Here is a 27493-nt window from a genome sequence, read left to right as displayed (position 1 = left end):
AATAGAGCAGAGTGGCCTTTGGTGTCTGTCCCAGCTGAGTTTGAAACTCTGCTGACCACAGGTAAATCACTGAACCTTTCTGAACCCATTTGGACAATAAGGGATCCTTTCTTGTCAAGCTGATGGTAAATGAGAGATTGGATGGAATGCACTTAGCACAGTATCTAGAATATAGTATCTGGAACATCTAGGTCAATCCATGACATTATTATTATTGTTGATGATAATAATAATAGGGCTCCTCCAGCCTGCCTTTCTCTCTCTCCCAATGGTTTGCCCACACCATTTCTGCCCCCCAAAATATGTCCTATTCCATCCGCATATGGTGTTTCCAGCCTCCATACTCTTGCTCACACTGTTCCTATTAAATTCTTCCTGTCCACACTTTACCCTGCCCTCCAGGCTTGACTCCAGGGTTCCCTACGTCACGCAGCCTTTGAGGGCAGGATCCATGTCAGATTGACTTCGGTTTTTTGAGTATGAATGAGAATCCTTGAATATAGTAGGTGCTCAAAAAAATATGGGATGAATAAATGAATGAATGAAAGAAAGCTTATGACAGAGTCCACCTGAAAGGCATTGTTGGGAACTGATTAGGGGAATAGATTGGGGAGGGTCATGGGTTCTGTGAGCTCTGCGGTCTAATTTCTCTGCTGCCAGTGGACCTGAAGGAAAGGCAAACTCTCCTTGGGTTTCTTGTGTGTGATAAGGGAGGCCAACACATTTTTCTACAGCTGTGATGCCAAATGAGGTCTATAAAGTGCTTTTCTATGTGCCAACCCTTAGTGATAGCCTCTTGAAGGCTAATGTTCTTCTCCTCCTCTCACATCTCTGAACAAAAGAGGACAGATGAACTCCCCCTGGAGCCTGGGCCTTCTGAACTCTCAGTTGGCAGCTCTCCAGCCTTGCAAATCTGATCAAAGTTCTAGTTGTCTCACAGCTCCCAGCTGGGGCACACACAAGCCAGTAGGTCCCTATATGGCACCTTTGAATGAATGGGGTGGATAAACAAGCCCCCTTTCCCCTGCACAGGGTGAGTGGCTTGGCATGGTGGGTGTGGATTGGAAAGCAGCCCCCACTTCTAGCCCCTCTGCTGGAAGCCCTTGCATGGTGGGTGCACGCGTGCGTGCGCGCACACACACTAGTTCTCTTATGAAGAGATCATATGACTGGGGTGCTCTTTGGGGGATTACACATTCTAGGGGCTCAGCACAGGTTTTGCAACCAAACATGCAAAAAGTTGAGCTAAGCACAGTTTCTCTTCTTCAGTCTTTCTCGAACTAGAGAGCACTGGCACAGCCCAGGACATATGTACCCGAGACCACAACTAGCCCAGCCAAATGGCTCAGCACGCATGTCAATTGAAGACATTCTGTTTCCAGACTCTTTCTCTATGAGATAGAGTTTTGTTATGGTTGTTCTTCTTGGGAGCATGGAGGCCCAGGAGGATTTGGGTGCACACAATTCGTACCCATTTTTGCCATCAAGCTCTCTGCCTGCTGTGATCGGGCATTGCTCTTTCTTAGATGGACAATCCTGTTACTGTACAAGAAGGCTTTCTAAGTGCATTATGGTCAATGATAGATATTCACAAGAGAATGTGTAAGACCACAAGTTATCTGAGAAAATATAGGAAATTGGGGGGTGAATTTCAGTGTACCTCGAACATTTTTTGAGCCACAGGGAGGTTGGGTGAATGTCTGAAGGATAGAGGTGCTGGCCTGGTCAATGATACTGAAGCCAAGCAAAAAGAAAGTCTGACCTTAAACATTTCAACTCTAAGGCCCAAACAAGTACCTACTTTCCATTAGGATCAGTTTTATACTTCTGTGCATTTGCTTTGGCTAAATTTTCACTCACAGTTGGTGAGCTCTCTCTTTAATAAATCCCTACAAACAGTTTTCAAAAGTGGTTCAGTTACCAAAGTCCTTTTGTTCCATAAAATATGCATTAACAACGTCACCTATGCACCCACTGAATGATCCCTTTTGATATACCTCATAATTAGGGTGTGGGCTAAGAGAAGCCATAATCAACTAAGGAAAAACTAGAATTCAGATGGTGTATACTCTATTCCTTTGGGGCTCATTATTTCCATGAAAGCCCTGCTGTTTTCATGTTATACTGGCTGTGTGGGACAGTGTTAATTCTACATTTCTGTAACACACGTCCAATTCATGTCTCCCCCTACACAACCACTTACTGTTTGGATTGGAGGAACAGTCTGGTCGTCAGACCCAATCCTCACAATATATTTGATAACCTACGAACTGTGGGTCCCCCTCCCAAAAAAGATAGCAGCCAGCCTTCTGCCCAGAAAAGAATCTTTCTTTGGGCATCGAGAACTCTAAGGCTGTGCTGAGGAAATGGACATGTGTGGGTGTGTGCCTGCTCAACCGCTATCTAGTGAGTGTGATTTCAGTTGCTGGGCCCCCTCCAGCCACCTTCTGCAGCAGCAAAGAAAAAGGGGAGCTTTCCCATCCAGCAGGGTGTTAAACGTGGGCACCCTCAAACGCTGCCGCCGAGATGTGCCCACTCCTTCCCCCACCCCTGGCACTTCCTGCTCATTGGGCCAGTGGTACGAAACATTTAGGGACAGAGGAGGACAGAGAGCTCTGGAAACACCACCTCCGGCTCTTTAGGGAGGAAACAAACCACATACATCTGAAGGTGATTAATTGTCTTTATTGGAGGAAAACAAGAAGTCATCAATCTCGTTATCATTATGATAGAAATCCTGATATGTGTACATGATTGTCAAGGCAGAGAATCATTTGCTACATGGGCCCATTAACAATTTTGCAGTGCCGCAAACCTAGGTGGGTTCAACTTCTTGCAGAGTTGACTACATGCATGGAGTAAATGCACAGTTTCCCTTCTTTTGGACAAGCATGTTTTTATGGAAAAATTGAACCAATCACAAGCCTGGTAATAAGAGACACGGGGACGTTCCCGGGTTTGACGTCGTAGCTTCTGGAAAACACGCTCACTGTTGGGGGTGCTGCAAGAAGGGCAATAACGTTACCCGTAGTGACTAAACCCAATTTAGAAACTGTTCCAAATTTTATTCTGGACAGGCCTTTTATGTCTTCCAACCTGAAGATGGGATTAAGACAAATGATCTCTGAAACACGCCACCTCATCTTTCAAAACAGAGACACTGTTGCGGCTCTCCTGTCGCCATTTGGACATGTCTGATGCCACTCTGAAGGCCAGTGTCCCTGGGAAGGACACTGTACAGTGTACAGGACAGTCATCTAAGCAGAGGCTCCTCTTCCTGCTTTCTCTCTCCTGAAAGCTTGGCTGCCAGCCCTGCCCCAGCACCCCTGCTCCCCGAAGTGCAGGGCTACCAGGAGGACCTGGGAATCTCAGTCTGTCCAGATTAAGGTTTTCCTTTGAGAAATAATTTATCTAGTGTTTGGGGCTTTCGAGTCCCTCATGATGTTTTATCTTTATGACTAAAGCCTCAAACACTCTTCTCATTTTCTTTTTTCCTGTCCACAAGAAAATAAAATCACCTCTAAGTAAAATAATCCGGTAAATGATCAGAAGACATAATCATCTTATGAGAAGTTCCCCGGAGACCAAAAGGTTTAAAATGGATGCGGCGAATGCAGAAGCGGCGTTAGTACAGAGGGTGAATGCAACGGTTTGTCCCTTTGGTGTAGAAAGATACAGACACCGAGAAGCCATTCCACACTTTGCTTTGTCCGCAAAACCAGACCTGGCAGCCACATGCTGCGGGTTTGGCTGCCAAATGCACAGCCTTTGTGTTTGCAGAAGCGGAGTCCCCCAGAGGCACAAGCCAAGCTGCTCCTGCTGCCGGTGGCAGGGAAGGCCGGGAAGGGCTGATGTGCCTTCCCATCTGATTGGGCGCAGAGCAGGAGGCAGGCCAGGCCTTGGCCAGCATGCAGGGCCGACTTCACAGTGGGGCTGGGCTCCTGCGCCCACGCCCGGGCTGCAGATTGGGATGCACTGGGACCACAATGAAGCTTCGGGCTGAATGGGGCGTGGGCCTCTGTCTTCCTCTTTCCCCTCCCAGCCTGCTGTCCACAGCAGAGGTTTTCCAGCTAACTCATCTGCAGACTAGTTTTCTTGGCGTCTTCGGGAAATAAGTTCCCTTTGGGGAATCTGCCCAATTCACCTTTTCTATCTCAACATTTTCAGCTCTGAAAATAAGAGGATTGGAACGCATTTTTGCAAATGTCAGGTACATTTGCAGCCCCAACCTTGGACCAGGTGCCCCCCAAAAGAGTGGTGGGTTACATACAGGTATGTACAGTATTTTTTTTAAGAAACAAACTGAACAGTGTTTGGTCTGGAATGTGTTTAAGGACAAGGCAAACTTTGCAGAGTGTGAGAAGATAGAAAGTGGAAGTAGTATTGTTTCAGAAGAACATGCAAAAGTTTCGTGCATTGGTTGAATCAGAGACCTTCATTTCATTTGCCAGAAGTGACTGTGTGACCCTGGGAAAGAGTACATCTTATTTCTGTTTGTGGAAGCGGGAGGAGCTGCCCTTTGCTGGCCCTCACTTTCCTTTCACGTATCCAAAGGAAACCCAGCAGTGCTCTGTGGAAATTGCACAAAGTAGGGAGTGTTGCTGGCAAGCACAGAGGCAATAACCCTAGCTCTCCTGTCTTCAGCCCTGGAACGATGGTTCCAGAGTGGCTTCTCCAGTGTGAAGGATCAATACCAGCCAAGGCTCTGGGTGGGCCACAGGGCCATGCCGGCCAATGCCTTAAACTACTGGCCAGCTGCCTGTGTTCTGGCTGCTCTTATACATACCCGCACTGGCATCCTAAGAGAGGCAGGAGGGAGCTGCTGAACCTAGTAACACTGTGCGTGTGTGCGTGTGCGTGTGTGTGTGTGTGTGTGTGTGTGTGTGTTAGGGGTTATCACTAAACATTTAGCCTGGACATAGGCAAAGGTGACAAAGATGGCTTGACCCACAGACCTGCCGAGTCTGGCCAACTGTAGAAGGGCATGAGGACAACAGCCAGGAAAGTTGTTGTACCATCAGGCAGACCTACAGGGACACTCGGTGGGCTTGAGGCTGACTGTGCGGAATGCAGACTCGCAGCGCTACGTGGGCAGGAGGGCCAAGGGCGGGCTTTTGCAAAGCTGGCATTTGGAGCCACCTGCTTGCCTCTCCAAGGCAGCATCCTTGAAGCCTCCTTGAAAAGTGGTTTGCCCTGGGTTACACACTGTGCTCACTCTAGCCCGCACACCTATCCACCACGTGGGGAAAGGACGTGGCCCGGTTTGCCCGGGACATTGCCAGTTTTAGCATTGAAAGTCCTACATCCCGGGAAATCCTTCAGACCTGTGCAAACTGGGATTTTTGGTGACCCCACCATGATAGGTCTTTGGTTTCAGATTTCCCTGGTCAGAGGGACGTCTTCCAGCACTGGCTGGGCCTGGCTGAGGTACTCTCTGGCCATCACTGCAGTGGCCAGTAACCTGCTTGCTTGGCAGGTCACCTCTCCTCACCACCCTAGATAAATGGATTCTTTTCCAAGGCCGTTTCTTTCTCTTCCCCCGATAACATCAGAAGAACAGGGTAAAAATTTGCAGAAACAACTTATGTGAGCCAGAGGCCATTTGAAGTATAAGATTAGAAATGCGTTTTTAAAAAAGAGAGAGATTCATTTTAAAACTGCATAGCTGAGAGCAGAGCTTTTGTGTGGGACCCCTCATGAGAAACGAGAGCTGGGTGGGAAGTTCACTTGAAACTAAATGACATCTTGTTCCTTCTTGTTCCTTGTTCCTTAAAAGGGGCTCTTAAATCTTTGCTGGGTGGGCATCTTCTTCACAGCAAGTCCAGCCTCTGAAGTTTAGTCTCTAGTCTCGGGGGAGCAGGCTTCTGAATTTCTGACCGCTGAGGACAAGAGGTCCCTAGGGTCTCCGGTTGGCGAGGGGTTTGCTGGAGAAGCTGCCAGGAGAGGTTGTCTGCAGGTTCCCTCCCAAAACTGCTCCGGAGAGAAGACAGGCCTGCAGAACCACTAAGCTGTCTTCTTAGAGAGCTGCCCCTCCAAGGAAGGGGAGAGAAAGAGACGGAACAGAAGTAAAGTGCACTCTTCGCCTTGGAGACAGCTTCTCGATCCTCTTGTTAGAATTTTTTAAAATACCTTTAAATTTCCCTTGGAGAGGGAAAAAAAAAAATCTCTCAAAGGTTAACATAAAACTCTACTATTGACAAGCAAAAGATACAGGTCATGTAACTAAGAAGTATATATCGAAAGGACATATTTCTTAAAAGGAAAAAAATAAAGCCCTAATGCACAAAATATTTACCAATACTTAAATAATCCAGTTGAAACCTCTTTTTGTCATTAATGAAAAAATACAACATAGACGGTTGCCTATACTGAGAAGAGCCGAAAAGACAGGAGTTGGGGAGAGGACAAAGAAGGTTCTGATACAGCATTGCAAGATTCGTATATACAGCACCAGATCCTGTTAAATCAGTTCCCTGGAGTCAGTACAGTTTGTGAGAAATGAACACTTCAGAATTGCAGTATAAAATATGGCCATAAAAAAACTTCTGTCTTCCAGTCCTGTGCAGGAAGGCGCACCACGCAAGGTGGGATCACTCTGGAGTGGCTGGTGGCGCTGGTGGCCCCCGGGGGCCCCATTCCCTGGCCATGCCCCCCGGGCCCCACCTCCAGAGCCAGTCACTTGCTTCCAGAGTGTACTGTCGTCACAGTGGTGGGCCTCGGTCTCCGCTCCGTTCCCACTCCTGGGACCCCCGACGAAGAGGAAATGAAACTACAGAGCGTGGAGGGGGCCAGACCTGCAGGGGGACAGTGGACACAAGGGGTTCAAAACTTCAGAAGAAAATACTCAACCCCCCTTCCCGCCGCAAGGGTTTGTGGGGGCCAAACTTCTATGCACTTGACTCTAAATTTTCACCTACCTATAGGAAAACATTTGCAATGTGTCCAAAATGCTTTCTTAGACTCAACTCTCCCCTCCTTTTTCATTATAACTGCTTTGCATTTGAATATGACATGGTTTAGCCTTCATAATAGGATAGATTCCATTTACTGAGCACTTACTATGGACTAGGCATCGGGCTAGGTGTTGAATACATACCGTCATTATAAGAACTGTTTATTTCTTACATAGCTCCGCGAAGCAGGGATTTTAAGAATGAAAAAAGAATGTGATGCCCCCTTCTGATCCTGCTTGCTGTGCTGTCTGTACTCTTGGCTAAGAAGCATTTGTGACACAGAGCACTGAAACTGGGCTGTCCCCCTATTCCTGTGTGAGCTCAGCAGTCCCCTGGCCTAGAAAAACTCACAGGCTACTACAATGCTCCCCAGTGGATGAGTTGGTACCAGAAGGTCCTGATGTGGGATGAATCCTCTGTTTCTTAGTTCCAGTAGTGTATCTCCCACCATGAACTTGTAGGCTCAGACATAAGGAGATCCATAAAATAAATTACTAAGATGGTTTTGCTGTCAGAGCCACTGTATGAATCGTCAAAGAAATGACCGATTGTGGGGTTCCCTTTGACCAGAGGGTGGAAAGGATCTACGCTGACATGTAAACGTGGGTCTACAGTAGTCTGCGATTGGGTCAGGGAGATTTCTTGGGAAAATTTAAGGGCTGGACATTCCCGAATGAGATGGGAGGACTATTTAGAGAGGAAGGGAACCCTTTTCTGAGGGAAATGGGAAGAAATGTGATGCCCAGAGTGAGACCAAGCCAAAGGGTGCTCAACGATTAGGGAGATGAGGGCCGATGGGGACCATCAAGGCAGCTTGTCTGAAGTGAGAAGAGCCAGTGGAATGGCCTAATAAGAGATTAAGTTAAATATACAGAGGGGGCATGGGAGAGAGAAACAAGGAAACTGTAAGTCTGCCCTCAGTGATGTAATATTCCATGTAAAGAGGAAGGATAATGAAATATTATTACTATTACTCTGACTGCAAAGCCAATGCACTTAACATAAATCAGCTCCAATTGTCATCATCCTCATCAAAAAATATCAATTAAAAGTCAGTGAGATGAGGCTGTCCTGAATCTCTGCCCTCCTTTCCTCAGCCCCCCAGAGTCACTGAACAACAAGAAGCAAATCACAGGGGGAGGAGATTGACCAGAATGTGTCTGGGCTTTGTCCAGACAGACAGACATAGAAGAGACAGACATCTCCTCTATAAATGGAAATAATAATACCTAAGGTTGTGTATTCACATTTAATTTTTTTAAAAATTAAATAATGTCCTCGGGTTGTTGGGAGTATTACATGAGATGAAGTTTTGAAAGTGCCTGAGAACCAGCAGATACTCAGCAAACAGTCCCCTCCTCTCCATCCCAGATTTGTCTTAAATGCCGGTGGACAAGCGCTGGTTTTGCTACATACGCACAATCTTTTTGGCTGGCCAAACTGAGGCTGCTCGAAACACCTGCATTTGAACTGTCCAGGCTGCTGCCGAGATGCAGTTTCCTCATATGTCTCACCACGGCTGTGGCATTAAATGCTTGCTGAAATGTAAGAAAGGAAAAAAGCAGACAAAATATTCCAGTGAATTAGAAAAGACTCAGACTGTCTCCCATTGTTCCTCCTGTTCCCCTAAGCATTTCAAACATCTTAAAATGTTCTCATGACACTCTAGAAAAGAAACTTATATTGCCTCTTCTTCCCAAAGTATGCAAATTTATTTGACCCCTCCCCCCATCAAAATATATTTTGGAGATTAAAAAAAATATTTTTCTTCTGACATAATAAACAGAATAAATGTAAACCAATTCTCTCCATAATTTAAGAGAAGGGATATTATAATAATATAATATCTTAAAATAGGATGTTTTAAAATAGTTTTTATTTTCTTATTATTGGTGCTTTTGTCCTAAATAATAGCATTTCCTCTGAATAAAGTAGGTCAGTGGAATTAATTTTGTTTCTTTATAGTCCCTCATGGCAAAACAGCCAGATCACTCATGCTGTTGGGAACACAGGGTTTAGGTCACCAGTCGACGATCACGAAACCTCAATGGTTTAAATCCATCACATTTTTACCAGAAAATTTTGATGAGTTCCTGTTTTTTGCCTTTCATATCACTTTAATAAAAGTTGACTATTGAAAGTTCCAGCAAAGTAAAGGAAGACAACAGGGATTATGTTCTTAAGAAATAGCAAATGAGTAAGAGCTGGTGCTATTGCTATTTTTGAATCACAGAGGAGAAATGTTGAATCACATACTTGATTCTTCCACACTATGATATTCCCTTCAAGTCTTCATCGTTATCGGTTAAAATTAGCAAAATTATTTGGGTGAGGTTCTGGGGATTTTCATCCAATTGGGTGACAGTAACTTTTAGAAATCAGAAATGCTCAAACTGTAGGGTAAGTTTCATGTGAGTAGTTAAGCTTACTGGGAATTTAACAAACACAAGACTTACTCTCCATTTGCTTTTTGCGAAGTTCTTCCGGATCTGGGCGCTGACGGACTCGTGGATGTTTTTGTTGAGGGCTGTGTCACCGGCGATCCTGAAAGCAAGGCAAAGATGCTTCTTCAAAAGAGTTTTTTGGGGGGCTCTGGCACTGGGCCCCAAGCTGCTTTCCCGGGGAAGTCTTATCTTACCCCTTTCCTGAGGTTCCCTGAGAGGCGAGATTCCCACTGCCCTTCCAGGCTGCTTATTTCACCCTATGGCTCTTGTCTGAATGCACACAGTCCACCACCACCGCACGCCAAGTTTGGTCTTACTTCTATACTCTGCATCCTCTCCAGGATGGGTCAGCACCTTCCCGGGTTGACCTCTCTGCCTGGCTCCCGCTTCTTCCCTTTTTGATCCCAATTCCTTCTGACATCAGAATCCACGATGACAACACAGCCTGAATTCAGTTTCCCTTCCTTCTCCCTCCCTCTCCCTCTACACCAGCTCTCATCCTGCAGTGTTTCACCTCCGAGGTCTCAAACGTGTTCCCTGTTTGTTCTGACCGCCAGATCCCTATCCAGGGCCGTCTTCCCAGTTTCCTCCTACCCAAGGCCCCTTCTCTCTGCTCTTCCCATGACCTCTGCTCCATGCACTTGCTCACATTCCTGGGCCCCCAGCTCCCTTCTGGCTCCATCCCAGAGGAACTGAGCTCTGCCACATTCTACTCACCAACAACCACACCAGGAGCCCCTCATCTTCTCTGTGCTCAGGGAGAGGTTCCCAGCCTTAGCTCAGCCCTGCTTGGCATATCGTCTACTCCTGCATTTCCTAGAAAAGTTCTCAGAACTGCCAGGACCACGTCCACTCTACATTGAACTGGTTCCTTGATATTACTGGGCACTAGTTCTTCCTTGTTTCTGAGTCTTCTGTGAGCAGGGAAGAAGGTAGGTTTGCTCTTTACCTCCTGCTTAGAGTCCACCTCATTCTATTACTTCCTCTCTCTGCTATACCACCTTTCTCTTCTCTCTCTTGGCTTACAATCTTGGGTCTTATTGATACCCCGGAGGTCACTCACAGCTCCTTCTCCCACACATCCCATCTCACCCTCAACACCATCCTCCCCCTCTATGTTCAACCACTTGGCCTTCCCCCCAGTTTCAGAGGAAGCTGTGGTTTGCTCTCAATCTTTTCTGGGCTTGGATCCTTCCATCTTGCCTTTCCTTTAGCACCAAACTATTAACTTCTAAGTTGGTATCTGATGCCTAAGAAATAATTTCTTGAATCCTGGAAAAGTTAAGGGGCAGATAGATGCCAGGGACACTGATCATCCTTCCTGGCTGGAAGGTGACCGGTAAGTGGGGAAACCTGTCATGTCCCAGACCTGGATGGCCCCAGATCCAAAAGAGCCTGGATGCCACAGACTATTACATCCAACTGTTTTGGGAAACGAAAGGAACAACCTTAGGGCTTATTCAGACAAGAAATCATCCCTGAATAAAAAATATGTTCCCACCTGCCCAGGCTTTCACTTTAGAACTGAAAACATAGATGATGGACGGGACATTAAGTCTGTGCCAGGTTGGGCCTAAGTTTAGCATACAGTCTGATATTCCCAGCTAAAAGCCACCCCCCCTTAATAGACTTCTCTTTTTCCCAGCAGCTGAAAATACTTAGCCAAGAGGACACTCACAAATGAACCAAAGTGAAACAGGTTTCCATTTCCAACAACTGTCAATCGCCCCCTTTCCCCAGACACACAGCGGCGAGTAGAAATAGGATATCTGAGTGAGCAAATCCATCCGAAACAAGAGTAGCGAGGAGGGAGGGGACTGTAGACATCTTTATGAGGCTTTTTCTCCCTGACAGCTAATGTGTTTCCTCCTGCACCTGTTTTTTAAAAAGCTACGTCCTCAGAAAAGGATGCCAATTCCAACTTGTCAGTGGCCAGCTCTTTCTTGGAAACGGGAGGGCAGAAGTGGTAGGAAGTATGGAATTCCTTGGGCTGAGCACTGCCACAGGGCAGAGCCAGGCTCCAAACCAAACAGACCAGTGAGGGGGTCAAGGAGACTCCTTTCTCTGTGGGTTAGCATGGGCCGAGATGTAAGGAAAATGCAAACTTGCAATCACTTTAGGAATGTTCCGTGCACACTTCCCACAGTCCTAGAGTGTGCTGCAGCTGGGTAAGGATCCGGCAGGGTGGACAGGGGCCCAGAGGCTCCCGTTAGGCAGTCTTCTTGGGAGGTGCAGCCATCTTGGGCCACGATAGCACATGCTCTTCATCAAATGAGCACTGCAATGGAAATGGCGGCTGCTGCTCCTGATGAGTCAGCAGATTTACAATGACAGCGTACGAAGCTCACGATGCTCGCTGCTATTAGCGTCATCATTATTCATCAACAAAACTGGAGGCACAGAATCTTAGAATTGGAAGGGATCATGGTTGTCGCCTCTATTGTCCTAGGAATTGAATGCTTCTGATACAGAAGAATTTCCCTATAAATCTGTACGCACACACACACACAGAAAGCTATGGGCACCCACATTTCATTCGGGTTTCTTATTCTCCCTCGTTTTCTAGTTTTAGCCCCTATACTAACACTGTAGATGGGATTTATATAAATCGTGCTTTGTGAGGCCTGTCTTGCTATCTCCTCTCCACACACAGATCATCACACTCATCCTTCCTTGCCTTTTGGTGTTTTTGTGTTTTGTACATGGTCTGCTCTACCTCCACGGCTGTGATTTTGTGTTTTTCCAGACACTTGCTCAAGACAGGCTTGGTGATGCCTGTGTGTATCCCAGACTCCTGGGCTGCTGCCCCATTCCTAGGGGCAACCACAGCTCAGCTGGCTTGAGCCCAGAAGAGGGGAGGGGTCTCCGTGAACACTGAGGAAAGGGCTGCAGATGCCGCCCTGGCTTGACCGACGCACGATGTCCCCCCAGGTAGGCACAGTGCGTTGCCATGGAAACGGCATCTGGCTAAGTATCACCTGGGGCACTGATACCCAGGATTGTCACTTTGATTTGCTGGTCAATGAAACTGGAGATAGAGGTTTAGAACAATCCGAACCAGATAAATGAACCCCAGCAAGGTGCTTCCCTGAAACTAGAAATGGATTCCTATCCTGCCACTTGTCATTCCTACTCTTTGGCCACCAGCCAGCATCCTGTTGGTTCCCTACCATGCACCACCAAGAGAAAGACAAAGCCTCCAGTGATCAGGCCTTGGGAAACACCTGGTAAGATGGGCTGGCTGCCCTCTATGAGGACAGCTTTGAAAAGAGCCCTCTTTGGTCTGGAATGGTCTGTTTTGAGGCTAATGGAAGGTGTCTGTGACTTCCAGACGCCTCTCCTGCCCCTAGGTGGCCTTGATTAAGCCGGAAGAGCAGGTGTAGAATAAGAGATGATGCCCTCTGGATATCATCGATGTGCCGAGACCACAGCTTCCAGAATGGGGATGTTAATAAAGCTAGGCTTCACTTGAATAATCACTCCACTTTCTGCCAGCTCTCAACTGAATCCACGTTCTCTTTTGCCCGGGCAGTTTTACATCAAAGAAACAAGTATATCATAAATGCAGGCAAGTGGGGTGTTTCAGTGATGCTTGAGTCAAATGCATTGATTCTTATCAATTTCCAATGTTTGACTTCTTGGGAATTTTGAAATTCACAGTGAAAATTATAAAGCATTGGGAAAAAACCACCTCTGAAGTAAGAAGGCATTTATCCATGTAGCTCACATGCTAATATGTCTTAATGTGACCCAAGTTGATGACTCCGAAGTCTTCACCTCTTTCCTGAGCTTCAGACTCATTCAGCAAAGCGCCCACCACAGATCTCCACCTAGATGACTCCTGCACCTTCCTCATTCTCTTTCACTCAAGCCTGCTTGTTCTCCCAGCACAATCATCCTCCCAGTCCCTTAAACTGGAAACTTGGGGATAACCTCAGACCCCTCTCTTTGCCTCACTCCACCCACCAGTGGTCTGCCCAGGAGCTGTAGCTTCCCCACCCCTGGAGTGTCTTTCGTGGTCTTCTCCATCCTCTCCATCCCTGTCGTGTTGGGCAGGCCACGTCCACCCTTCTCTGGGCCAGCCTCCTTTCTGTCTCCAGTCTGCCTTCCTGCCACCCTCCCATGCCCATCTCCCACAACTCATTCTCTATTCTGCAGCCAGGCTGAATTTTCTAAAACACAAATCTGATCAACCTGCTTCAAATCTCTCAGGGGCCCCCACTGCCCAATGGGAAAAGAACAAATTCCTTGGTACAATATTAAAAAAACAGTATATATACCACTGTTATTTATGATCCCAGTTCTAAGGGGATGCCCACGGGCTGAGGAGCTTGCCCACATCGTAATAAATGGTGAAGCCAAGACTTGAACTCAAGCAGCCTGCACTAGAGCTCACGCCAGACCTCTGCTAGTTCTGCCTTCCTTTCTAGTCTCAACTCCTGCTTTGCTCCTTTGCCCAGTCTTACTCCAGAAATACCAAATACTGGGGTACCGAGGATGGATGTGCAGTTTAAGCCTCCATGCATGGCCCAGGTCGTTCGCTCTACCTGGAATCCCCTCCCCACCCTGGATGGTTTGGGAAAAGCCTTCTCTTGGTGCGAGGCTCAGCATCTCCGTGAAGTCCTTCTTCATCCTCCTGAGCCCACCCTGCCCACTCTGCAGGGCCCCTCAGTAAACCTGACCTCACTCTTCTTTAGTTTTTCAAAAATATCTGGTGAAGGAAGTATTAGGTTTTCACTGGCCTCCTTCCTGCCTTCCACAGAGCAAGGCTGGATTAGTGCACAAGAACTAGGAAGCAAATCACTTCCTCTCTTTTGAGGTCATCATCCTCCTCTATGAGATAATCCCCAAAGTCTCATACATACTAGATAAACAGGCCCTGGGGATGTGATGTACAACCTGACGACTATGGCTAACACTGCTGTATGGTGTATCTGAAAATTGCTAAGAGAGTAGATCCTAAAAGTTCTCATCACAAGGAAAAAAACGTTTTTTTGGTAACTACAGAAAGGTGATGGATGTTAACTAAACTTTGTAGTAATCATTTCACAATATATACCTGTATCAAGTCATTCTGCTGTGTACTGATACAGTCTTATAAGTCAATTATATCAAAATATATAAATAAATATACAAATTTGTTTTTATATATTTATATATTCTATTACATATTTCTATAAAATATATTTTATATATATATTATATGTTTTATAAAATATATAAAACTAGAAAAAAAGTCTCATACAGCTTTAAGGGCCTATTGTTTATGCAGTAAGAAAACCTCTACTATCTTCATTGTCACATACTTTGACCTACTGCCCAAAATGACTTACTAAAAAATATCAAGATGATATACAATCAAAACTGCCTCCTTATTCAGAAACTTTCTTCCTCTTTTCCTTCTTTTGGCGTTGCGGTTAAGAGCATTCATTTTGGAATCTGACAGTTCTGGCTTTGCCATTAGCTGGTTGTGTTGTCTTTGCTAAGTTATTTTATCTTTCTAAATCTATTTCCTTATCTCTGAAATAGAGATAAAACCTACCTTACAGGGTATTCTAAAGAAAGTAAATGAGATGCTATTTTAATGAGACAATAAATGAGATGCAATTAGCACAGTGCCTAGAACACAACAGGTGTCAATAAATGACAGCTGTTACCATCAATGAAAATGCTGTAAAACTGGGTCATGACACCACCTGTAAGCAGGTCTCCTCTGGAAGGTTAACCGGCCTGTGAGACTCTGGAGAAAATCCTACAGGAGATGGTGGAACACACAAGGGGGCGGTTTTCTAGAGCACTTCTTAGGGGGGACTTCTGAAGTCAAGGTCTGTCCGCTTATTTCTATTATGTTGGATATTTTACTACTGCTGGCCTTTGTTTCAGAATGGATGCTCATGTGCTTTAATAATTATAGCTTAATGAAGCATTTACTAGGTAGCAGACACTGTGCTAAGCCCTTCACATGCATTATCTCAATTATTTCCTACGTCAACATTGTAAGCGAGATATGGCTGTTCTCATTTTAAAGATAAGAAAATTGAGGCTCAGAGAAATTAGGTACAAACCCAAAGTCACTGCTAGCTGACAGTGAATTTGGCTTCAAACCTAGTAATGTGGCCACCCAGGCACTGCTAAAAATGGAGTGTGGAATGCCATAAACCCTCAGTTAATCCCTCTGGAGTTGAAGAAACCTAACTCGAAAAGCATCATAAAAGAAAAAGAATATATAACGTCAATTCGCTCACCACTGAATAATAAACTCAAGGAATAAAACTCTAATCTTAATGCCTCCTTGGGGAATTACCTTCAATAAAAATGATCCTAAAATACTTCATGGAAAGTGAAAAAGCTACAGCTCTCTTTTACACACTTAGTCATTAGTGCCTTCAGAAGATTGTGTCCTGAGGGAACAGAAGAATCCACCTGTTGGCTTGGGGAAAGGATTACAGCCACTGGCCTGAATGAAATTATTAATCATCCCTGTGGCTTTCACAATGACAACAGCCAACACGAAGTTTTCTCTGGGAAGGCGTTAGAGGACACAGTCTTTCTAGGGTGATCTTTCTTACCACGGGTGCCGAGCTGCCTGCTCACACGTGTATCTTTTATTTGGATCTTTCTCCATCAGATTCCGAATGAAGTCTTTTGCTGTTCAAAAAGAAAGCAGGAGAGAAGAGTCAGTCTATGGCTTGAGATATAACAATATGACACCACCAGGTCTTTGAGAGTGTCACGGGCAGCACGAAAATTATAAGACTAGCCCTCCATGGACCCTAGGGCACCTTGGACACAAAGGCAGGTGGTACCAGCATTTGGCGAAAAGGCAAGCCAAGGTTTGGGACTCTAAGTGGTGACCTGCAAATGAAGAGGTAGCCAAGCCAGGCCTGGGACCCTGACTACCCAACTCAAAGTCTTTTCCCTCTTGAAGCTAGTGATATCTGGTTCAGAGAAGAGGTGAAACATCTTTGTCATCACGTGCCTCTCATTCTGCTCACTGCTATCCTAGGGAGCTGTTGTGTTGATGCCCTCTCCATATTTCAGACATCACGGATTCAACGAAATCCCCTGAATACCTATGAAGCCGGCCAGGTGCTGTGGATACGCAGCCTTCAAGAAACCCCACCTGCAGCCCCCTTAGCCGATTACAAAGAGCAGGAATTGCGAGGCAATGAGACGTGCCCTGTTGGGGAAGTGGAAAGTGCCTGGAGGCCCAGGACGGAGTATGATCCAGAAGCAGGACACCAAGAACATGATGGACTGGGTCACAGAACCAGAAGATGGCACCCATGTGCCAGGCCGGAAATCTGCATCATCGGAGGGCCTGGCAGCTCACTGCCCACAGGACTGGGCTCCTGGGGAAGGCTGTGCCCTTTCTAGCTCAGAAATTAAATATTCCCCATGTGGCAATTTCCTGTAAGCCTTGGAGAACGGTACTCCAGTCCCAGGTTTTGGAAGATTGAGGAAGAAAGCAGGGTGTTTCCAGTCAGGAGGAATTAACACAAATAACAAATGCCCTATTTGAATAACTCATCAGGGAGTACAGAGCTCTGTTCCACTTATTTCATTTGGTCCTTATACTGCCCTCTGTGGAAGGGAGGAGTATTACTACCGTCCTCATCTTGTCAGTGAGCAGACAAGCTTGAGAGACGTCATTTACATGGGTCTGGCTTTTGATCTTTATTCCTGAGGAGGAAATGGGAACACTTCGTTGTGGCATGGTAACCAGGATGCGGGCTCTGGAGTGAGGGCTCAGGTTCAAATCCCAGCTGCAGCTGTGGGGCCTCAGTTTCATCATCTGCCAAATGGGAACAGTAGTAACACCCATCTGATATAGGTTGTCCTGAGAACTGAGTGACTTAGCACATGTGCTCAGCACACGGAAGCACTCAATAAATGTTAGCTAATATTGCTTCACTCCCAGAGCACCCAAACCAGGGCACAATGACAAGTGATGAAAGACTGAGTCCCCATGCTGTGGCTTGGTGGCCCAGCCGTCCTCTGCTTTGCAACTCGAGCTCAATATGTAGCTCAGGAAGCTTCTTTGCAATCCTCAGGACCATTCTGAGCCCTCCGGGCCCGTTAGGGTCAGATGGTCTGCGTGTAAAGTCCCAGGGGCCGCCCATGGAGAGTGGAGAGACCTACCAGAGTCGGAGATGTCATCCCAGTACGGGGAGTCGAACTCATATTCCGCCTTAAGGATCTGTTCAAAGAGCTTGGAGTCATTTTCATCATAAAAAGGAGGGTAGCCACAGAGCCTGGAAGACAAGATGGTGAAGGATCTGAAATGGCTGCACATCTAGGGTGGTGGTCGGATGCTTTGCCTGGAAGGAAGAGCCATTTCCCTGGAGCTCAGAAAACTTGCACTGTGTGTCCTGCAGACACAACCTCAGCGAAGAACTCACACATTCTACGGACACAGAAATACATTTTTTTTTCTTTTTTTTTTTTTTGTGAGGAACTTCAGCCCTGTGCTAACATCTGCCAATCCTCCTCTTTTTTTGCTGAGGAAGACTGGCCCTGGGCTAACATCCATGCCCATCTTCCTCCACTTTATATGGGACGCCACCACAGCATGGCTTGCCAAGTGGTGTGTTGGTGTGCGCCCGGGATCCGAACCGGCGAACCCTGGGCCGCCGCAACGGAGCGTGTGCACTTAACCTCTTGCGCCACTGGGCTGGCCACCAGAAATACATTTTTGATTTAATAAATAGCAAAGAGGGTTCTCAGGAGATGATCGAAGGTAAATACATATATTTAAGTCTACCTTTTTGCACATTATCCACCAGAATCCTGTACACTCTACAAACCTACCAGACAGCCTCTGCGTATAAATGTTGTTAATCTGGTTATTTGTGATATTGTCCCTAATAGATGATGAGTTGGTGGAAATAACAAAATATATGTTTAATATACATTTCAGGGCCCTTCCAGATTCATTTTATTTAATAAATGATCACAGGAAGAAAGGAAATTTTTCAAGCTTAAGTACCAAGCTGCCACAAGTCACCCTACACTGCACATCATCACCCTATCACGTCCAAATAGGGTGTTTGGAAGGTTATAGTTTTGCCCATTAACATGCAATAAGCACAGGCAGAATCTGGCACAAACGGCAATACTGCAATATCGTAACATGTCATTCATTTTTCCACTGAACCACTTCAAAGCTGACTTTTAAAGATCATATTAGGCTGTTGATGCAAGTAACGTGTAGCTCTGGAGGTAAAGACAATCATTTAACAAACACGGTAAGAACAGAAATTTTTATTAAATACTGAAAATACAATTAGTTCCATGAAATCATGGATTCTCACTCCAGTTCCAACGCGACTTTTACCATTAGTAGGCCACTGATACATTTTTCTGGACCCAAATGTCCTCATCTGAACATGAGGGCCAGACCAGAAAATTCCTAATATTCTTTTTGGATTTAAGATGCTGTGGCTCTGTGACTCCCTCTCCCAATTTGTTTGGCTGGCCACGAGACCCAGGGAAAGATCTAGTACATGCTGGAGGCCCATGTGGGGCTGGGGCAGCCCTGGTTGGGACTGGGCAGCTGGCAAGGGGTGTAATTGAGGCTGCAGCTGTTAGTGATCAACACAGCAGAAGGCAGGGCTGGATTCTGGAAGGCCAGGCGCAAAGGTGGATGGCGCAGAACTTGGTTCTGGGCCCACGACAACCAGAGGGTGGCAGCTCCAGCGAGAGTTGTGCCCCCAAAGGAGCCCCGAATCTCCCCACATAGCCAAACTTTGCTCAAGACACAGCTACAGCCTAGAGGACAGTGTAATGAGAACAAATTAGCAGGAATCAGGCCTGCGAGGGATTAGGCTGTCGGCAAATAAGAAATTTAATAAAGGTTCGTAACACAGCTTTGGTACAGCCATTCTTCAGCCGCTCCTGCCGTGACACATGGTACCGTGGCCACGCTGCAGAGGGGAATGACTGATGACATTTTTAAAGGCTGAGACATTCTGTGGGCTGATAGGATTCAAAGTCATCTATCCCCACAAGGTTGTTTGAGGGGCTAAGTGCATGGAAAATTTCATTTTTAAAGATTTGCTGCTTTTGGCGAAATGAATGAAAGCCAGTGCTTCTGAAACCACTAAGCACATATTTCACTGCCCAAGGAAACCCCGGGGCCAGGAGATGGACGTGTAAATGCTTCCCGTAACGAGGATTCGGGATAAATGAAATGTGCATGTTAGGAAAAGCAGACAGAGCAAAATGTCAGTTCGTTTTGGAAAATAACTAAATTTTAGGTATGTGAAGTTTTTGTTTATTAACAGCTGAGTGTGTTTTACTTCCTAGTATGGCTTTCTTTTCAAGTAAAAAAAAAATCTTTCGGAATTATTCTTCTTGTGCCAATTTTCTTAATGTATATCCCAATTTCTTCTGGGTTTAGCTCTTTTCGAGGGAGTATAGAATACTGCGTTTATGTGGCTGTACTGGGGACAGAAGACAAGGAAATGGATCTAGCTGGAAGACAGCAAATGAAAATTATGAAAGAGAATTTTAAAGTAAGGATTGTAAAAGAACAGAAGGGCAAAAGAAGTTGTAAAACTTTCATCAGATTTAGACATTTCACAGAGAGCTCCCTGGCCAGGGAATTTCATTAGTAGGTTTGTGGGGAGGGTTCAAATAGTAGAAATAACAACTTTGGGCTATTTATCACCATATACAGAACGCTGACTTCCGTGGTCCTGAACCTGCCTATTTGCAGATATAAACCCTGTGTTCTTATCTTACATGTCAAACCGTTTAAATAATCTACAAATTATCTCACCATGGTTACTCAAAGACAATAAAGCCATTCCTAACTGTCCTAGGCCTAAAAGTTTGTGGTTCAGAATAACATCTCAACTTGCCAACCCAATGACCAGAGGTCACGCCCAATAGAGCCAACAGGCCTTCGAGGGGCTCCTCCATCGCCTCCATCTGGCCTCAGGATGATGGTCCAGGGAGAACACTCACACCTTCCAGTCTCTCCTGTTGCTATCTAGTTCGCCATCATATCTACCTGTGGCACACTTACGCAAGTGTACTACTAGATTCTAGTTTCACCTTCACTGAGCGCTTATTTTGGGTCAAGAACTCCACTAAGTGCTTTGCTGTATTATCTTACTCAACCCTCACTCCCCCACAAGGTGGGTGTCCACGACACCTTCTCTCTGCCCTTTAGAGCCACTCTCTGCTCTGCTCTGTCCCTGGGGGGCTGACCTGTGTGGACAGCCGAATGAGGGTTGAACTCTCTGACATCCAGCAGGGGTTGGCCAATCAAGACCCCTGGGGAGATGGTGAAGGAAGGAGGATCTCAGGGAAAGGGTATGTGTTGTCCTGGTCCCCTCTCAGCCAGCGCTCAGGCTGGTTATACCCTTGACTAAGGGCCACTGCTCTTCTCAAGGGAGCTGCCTCTACCAGACTCTCCCCCTGGGGTCTGGTAACCACTCCCTCCCTCCCCTCATCGCCTTGGGTCTAGGGGTGTTTACAGCTGAGCTGCTATAAAGCTCAAGGTCACGATGCTGTTCCTTGTGGTTCCCTCACACCATACCTTTGTATACAGTCCCTCGTACAATTCTCATTTTAAAGGCAAACTGATTTCAATTCTCTTGGATAAATACCCAGAAGTGGGATTGCTGGATCACATGGTAGTTCTATTTTTAATTTTTTGAGGAACCTCCACACTGTTATTCACAGTGGCTGCACCGATTTACATTCCCACCCAGTGTGCAAGGGTTCCAATTTCTCCACATCCTCGCCAACACTTGCTGTCTTCTGTTTCTTTGATTTCTCCACAGAAGACATACAGATGGCCAACATGAAAAGGTGCTCAATAGCACTACTCATCAGGGAAATGCAAGTCAAAACCACAATGAGACATCACCTCACACCTGTCAGGATGGTTATCATCGGGCAGTGACTTTTAAAATGTACATCCACATGGACCTTATGGTACTTCATGGTCATCTTTTTGAACCAGCCAACATACACATACTTACTTAGTGCCTTATGTATACGTAGCATTCATTTATTCATCAAATGTTTATTTTGCACCTGCTATATAGCAGGTACTGAGTCTGATACCGGACATACGATGATAAACAAGAACCAGTTCCTGCCTTCAAGAGCTCAATCCAGTGGGAAAGAGAGATATGTAAACGGATAATAACGACACAGGCAGTAACAGTAAGAGATATACGCAGAGGCCATTATGAGTCTATAGAGCATGGACATTGAACCCAAATAGTTTTGGGGGGAGTAGAAGTAGCAGATGCCGACGCTTTGTCTCAAAGGGTGACCAGGAGATGGATAGGAGAAACAGAGGAGGCCACAGGCGGGAGTGGCTAACCAGGAATAAGACATGGAGGCATCAAAGAGCACAGATTACTGAAGAATCTCAGAGCAGTTTGCTGCTGCTACAGTGTAACATATGAGTCAGTGAGGCCTGCGAGATGAGGCTGGTGAAACGGATGGCGGTGCGCCCATGGAGGGCCGTGTTCTCACACTAAGGTGGGTGGTCTCTCCTGAGGGTAACAGGAAGCCCCCGAAAGGTGTAGACAGAGGAGCCATCTGGGCAACTGGCTTTGCAGCTGTGAGGAGGGTGGATTTGAGGCAGGAAGACAAGTTAGCAGCTGAACTCAGCACAGGAAGGATAGGAGGGTGCAGCTGGTGGTAGGTGGATCGGGGAACAGAACAATTCCAAAAGGGGTTCAAAGAGAGCCCGGGAGGATCTGGTGTCTCCCAGCGTGGTGAGTGAAGGCCAGGATGACTCCCAGGCCTCCAGCCAGAAAGAATGGAGTGCTGTCAACCGTGGTAATCAGCTCTTGTAATCACACTGGTTTGGACAGAAGGCTAAGAGATGGCTGGGAAGAGAGGCGAGCTGATGGCGTGGGTGTGGAGAGAGAAGCAGAGATGCCAGGAGGGGAAGACCAGCTCAGGGGTGAGGCTGCGAGAGGAGCCAGTGCCTGGGGCTGTGTCAGTGTTGGGGGCTTCTATTCAGTCCACACGAAGCCATTCAACAAATCCCTTTTCCTTAAGGTAACTGGAGAGAATCTACTCACTGCAACTAAAAATGCCAACATCGGGCCGGCCCCGTGGCTTAGCGGTTAAGTGCACGTGCTCCGCTACTGGCGGCCCGGGTTCGGATCCGGGCGCGCACTGACGCACCGCTCCTCCGGCCATGCTGAGGCCACGTCCCACATACAGCAACTAGAAGGATGTGCAACTATGACATACAACTATCTACTGGGGCTTTGGGGAAAAAAAAAAAGGAGAAAGATTGGCAATGGATGTTAGCTCAGAGCCAGTCTTCCTCAGCAAAAAGAGGAGGATTAGCACGGATGTTAGCTCAGGGCTGATCTTCCTCACAAAAAAAAAAAAATGCCAACATCACACAGAAGATGAGCAATTCCATTCAGGCTGTGGTGAGCTGGACCAGGTGCATGTAAGGGATCCAGCTGAGGATAGGAGTCTGAAGCCAGGGACTTGGTCTGGCCTGGGAACGCTGAATTAGAGCCATCAACATGTGCACGAAAGCTGAGAGTGGATACAATCACTCAGTGAGAATCTGTAGACACAGGAGTTGCAAACAGACCCTCCACAGGCCTAATCTGGCCCACAGATGTGTTTTGTTTGGCCAGCAGTGATTAAAAACAAATGTGACTTTGAATGCCTGTAGACAGGTGTTGAATCTAGCCAGCTCACCAGTCCCCACTGCTCCCTATTATTCACACCCATTGGTCACACATTTACATCTTCTATCACCTGGCTCTCCACACCCTAAATTGGTGACTTCGAGTCAAGGGCCAAGGATGGAGGTCTGGAGAAGGCAACATTTAAGGGAAGGAGGGGCCAGAGCACTGTGTCAGGCCCTGCTGGCTACAGAGCTGCATAAGAAGTGAGCCCTGCCAGCCAGACTGCGCAGCCTAGATGCCCAAGGAGAAAGAGAGTACGTGTGTATGTGTGTGTGTGTGCATGTGTTTGTGTGTGCGTGTGTGTGATTTCCTCCTTGGCAACTGCTGCAGGAAATCAGGGGAGAGTGAGAAGCCTGACCGGGGTGATCAGGGAAGGCTCCTGGGAGGAGGAGTGACTTGTGCCGTTTGCATCAGTAATTCCAGGCTGGTGCCCATCAGTGTCACCTGGGAAGCTGGTAAAATCTTAAGATGTCCTGCATCCTCCCAAAACCAAGTGCATCTGACTCTCTAAGGGCAGGGCCCAAATATGTTTATTTTTGTTCTTCTTAAAAAAAAAATTATATAGATAATTCATGCTCATAGCTAAGAAGTTCAAATACAGAAGGGCAGAAAGGGAAAGTTTCTTCCCAGATCTTCATTCCCACTTCTGCTATTAATTTCCTGTGAATGCTTTTCAGAAATTCTCTTGGCATATTCAAGCATGTACATATATATATGGGGTACTAGAATTCCAATTACCTGGAACTTTAGCATCATCGGGATGGCTGTGTAGGAAGAACAGCTAGTTTGTCTCTGCATGTGCCAGCACGCCCCTAGCATGAACAAAAATGATCCCTCCTCAGGGGGAGTACGATGGATTTTTCCTCTTAGGTTTCCATCCAGCATTAGCTGGCTGCCCTCTCTTGCCTTCTGACCCAGAAGCGAGCACAGGCCTGCCACAGCTGCTCCGGGCTCTCCTGAGCCACATCCACCTTTCCTGGGCACAGGCTCTGCAGGTCCCCACTGGGGACGGAGGACAAAAACCTGCCTGTCAGGCAGTTCTCTAGCTGTCCTCAAATGCTGATGGGGCATTGGCTGTGTCCCAGGCCTGGGTTACAGCACTGAACGAAACCATCAGAGTTCTAGTCTCATGGCGTTTACATTCTATTTGGCCGGGGTGGGGGGGTGGGCGGTGGGGGAGAGTCAACACGAAACTTCAAAATAAACAAAAGTATCATCAACAAGAACCATAAAAATAGACAGGAAAGGTAATGGGAAGCTGATCATAGGAAGCCATAGTATTTCACCCTCAATGAGAATATTCCTCTCCACACACTGTCCTTGTGTCTGGAACGCTCTTCTCCATATCCACCACTGTGGCTCCTCCTCGCTCCCAAAGCTCCACGTGCATGGCCCTTGTACCATGATGCCTTTCCCGACCCCCACTCTGACCAGGGCAGGCACCCCTCCTCTGTGCTCTCCAGCCCCCTAGGCACCGCCATTATGGTACACATGTTGGTTGATATCTGTGTCCCATCATCTCCTCTGTTAGACCTGAGCTCCCTGAGGGCGGCGACAGTGTCTCATTCATTTTTGCAATCTTGGTACCCAGCCCAAAAGTTTGCCGGATGAATGAGTCTGTAAACGCTTCAGTGCTTCAAGGACTGCCACCCCTACCCCGCTCACTGGCTCTCCGAACATTTCCCATTCTTTACACTCCACACAATCCCATCTTTTTCTTGGGTCCTCTCAAGAAATTCAAAAAGGATGATTTCATGGTTATTATGTTTGTCTTCTGACCTTGATTGTGAGTTCCTAGGAGACAGACTATGTCATACATTGTATTTCTTTTGTATTTTTCAACAGTATTCCATAAATATTTGTTGACTATTCTTTGAGAAATGGGAAATATTTACATAAAACATTTATGCTTGTGTGTGTGTGCACGCACACGCACGCACAACAGCACACACTAAAGTTGACTTAGGAAGTAGGGTTAAATATCCTGAAATGGGTGTTTACTCTCGAAAAAATAATACAACTAAACTTTCTCCTATGTTACTATTTTTCAGTTATTTTTGCAGTGAGGCCTCCTAATGGGCACCGTCATCCACTACAAGTGATGTCCTTCAAAGCAGACTGGAATGAGCACAGCAAACCCTCAACAAGTATCTTCCCCCCAACCCTGCTCTGGATTCCCTCCGACCAGCAAACGCCCACGTGACGACACAACTCACAGATTGTCCCCCCGGTTCCCAGCCTGAATCCTCCAACCAGAAGCTGAGAAGTATGTGTGAACAAGGACTTTGTGTAGTAGGAAGATTTGCACAGAATCAGAGGATTTTATTCTGGAGTCCAGAAGTCGTCATCTGGTCCAACCCCTCATTTAGGAGACTGGGAAAGTGAGTCCCCGAGAGATGAAGAGATTGCCTCTGGGGCCCAGCCAGTGGCAGACCTGCCCATCTATCTGGCCAGTGCTCTGGCCTAGAAAAACAAGAGCTATTTCAACCCAATTCTACAGATATTTATTGAGCATCAATGTTGTACCAAATGCTGATCACACAGCAAGGAAGAAGACACTCTGTTCTTGCTCCTCAGAGTTCAGAGTCGAGCCATATTCAAATAGGACAAGTGGAATGTTGACTTTTCTACAGAAGAGAAACTAATTCTGTTGTGTGTGTCCTGTAAAAGTGAATACCAACAGCCACCATCTGATAAGCATGTCCTGTGTGCCAGGCCTGGGCTGCACACCTTACACATAGTGTCTCACTTAATGTGTACTTATGAGGTATGTATTTCAATCCTCCATTTCCACAGGAGGAAATGCATGAGAGATCAGGCCACTTGCTCACACCTAAGGGGGCAGAATCGAATCTTAACTCTCTCTCTCCACTCCAGAGCCAAGTCATATTAGCCTTTAAGCAGTGCAGCCAGATATGTCACTCAAAGATGGGGAAATGCCACACCTGTTCTCCTCCTAGACCTGCCTCTGAAGTCAGGGGGTCGTGTTTTCACATATATTTGGAAACAGAGCCAGAAATAAGGGGATAAGATCTGCCAAAGAAATAAAGAACAGCTCAGAGTCCTTGCAGTTAGAAAATCAATGTTCTACGCAGCCTGCCTTCCTGAAAGATAGATGGGAGGACAACGACTAGGACCATGACTGCCCTGTCTGTGGGAGACAGGTATCAGAGAGAAATGAACCTGGGTCTGCATTGAACCAAACTCCAATATGATCATGCCCAGTGCCCTTCGCTCAGCGTTCTGCTCCCCCAGAGCTGTGAGGGGACATAAAGGATAGAAATCTCTTCTGTCAAGACCGGGTAGAACTCTGCGGGGCTGGGCAGAAGTTCAGGCACGCCTCATGACATGAAGTAACGGGGAATCCAGTAACACACATAAGTGAATTTTCTAAGCACCCGAAATGTGCTGAAGTGCCGACACATTTTAAATATTTTATATGAAAAGTATTTGAGAGCAACAGTCTACACTGACGACTGAATGATCATCAAATGGCAACCCAGAGTTTGCTGTCTTCGTCTAATTGGATGAAAGGACTCTGAAGGAGAACACAGAAGTGCTTTTTTTTTTTTTTTTTTTTTTTAAGATTTTATTTATTTATTTTTCCCCCCCAAAGCCCCAGTAGATAGTTGTATGTCATAGCTGCACATCCTTCTAGTTGCTGTATGTGGGACTCGGCCTCAGGATGGACGGAGAAGTGGTGCCTCGGTGCGCGCCCGGGATCCGAACCCAGGCCACCAGCATCGGAGCGCGCGCACTTAACCACCAAGCCACGGGGCCGGCCCCAGAAGTGCTTTTTCAAGCAAAGGTTTGCTGCTGCTCGCTGAGGACTGACTCTGACTCTGCTTTCTGGAAGGCTGTGGGGGGGGCTTCCTCAGCCTGGGATTCAGAGAAACAGAGACACAGATTCACATCCTGACTCCAACAAGTACTGGTTGAGTGACCTTGGGGAAATTATATATCTTCTCTGAGTCTCAGTTCTTTCTGTGAAATGAGGAAAATAATGCCCACCTTATAGAGATATTGTAATATATATAACATATACCATATAATAATATATATTATATATAACACACACACATAGATAGATAATAGATATTAACACAAGAAAGTGCCCGTCACACAGCAATCATTAATCATTATACGCCTCTTCTCTTTTCCATTCCACCAACTCCATCTAATTCCCATCAGGTTCCATCAGCTGAAATATTCTGAAGTGGGATGTGGCTGCTCACCATCAGGAAGAACAACATGATGGGGAGAGAGGAGTGGATGAGCCCCGAGGGACTCAGTCCAATGTCCTACACTCTACATGTGAAAATGAAGGAATATATTTGTGCAAAGCTTCTGACTCATCCACTATTGACCATACAGTCTGACCTAAACTTCTAAACTGCTATAGAAG

General features: G+C 46.4%; 1 protein-coding gene across 2 annotated transcripts in view; it reads right to left on the bottom strand.

The window, feature by feature from the left end:
• Positions 1–2665: 2665 nt before the first annotated feature.
• Positions 2666–27493, bottom strand: part of CAMK1D (calcium/calmodulin dependent protein kinase ID) — a 410392-nt gene continuing 385564 nt past the window's right edge. Inside the window, exons 7-11 of one of the 2 annotated variants that reach the window (XM_058532428.1) lie at positions 17540–17652; positions 15967–16045; positions 9410–9497; positions 8374–8491; positions 2666–6794 (exon numbers count right to left, since the gene is read on the bottom strand). In XM_058532428.1, coding sequence (XP_058388411.1) covers positions 6676–6794; positions 8374–8491; positions 9410–9497; positions 15967–16045; positions 17540–17652 — 517 coding nt within the window. In that variant the 3' untranslated portion in view covers positions 2666–6675. Of the gene's footprint in view, positions 6795–8369; positions 8492–9409; positions 9498–15966; positions 16046–17539; positions 17653–27493 lie in introns of both variants that reach the window. The other variant, XM_058532429.1, reaches the window with a different exon arrangement.

The sequence above is a fragment of the Diceros bicornis genome, chromosome 36 (assembly GCF_020826845.1).
Source record: "Diceros bicornis minor isolate mBicDic1 chromosome 36, mDicBic1.mat.cur, whole genome shotgun sequence".
Taxonomy (NCBI): domain Eukaryota; kingdom Metazoa; phylum Chordata; class Mammalia; order Perissodactyla; family Rhinocerotidae; genus Diceros; species Diceros bicornis.
Note: the sequence above shows the minus strand (reverse complement) of the source record. Positions and strands in the feature narration are given on the sequence as shown.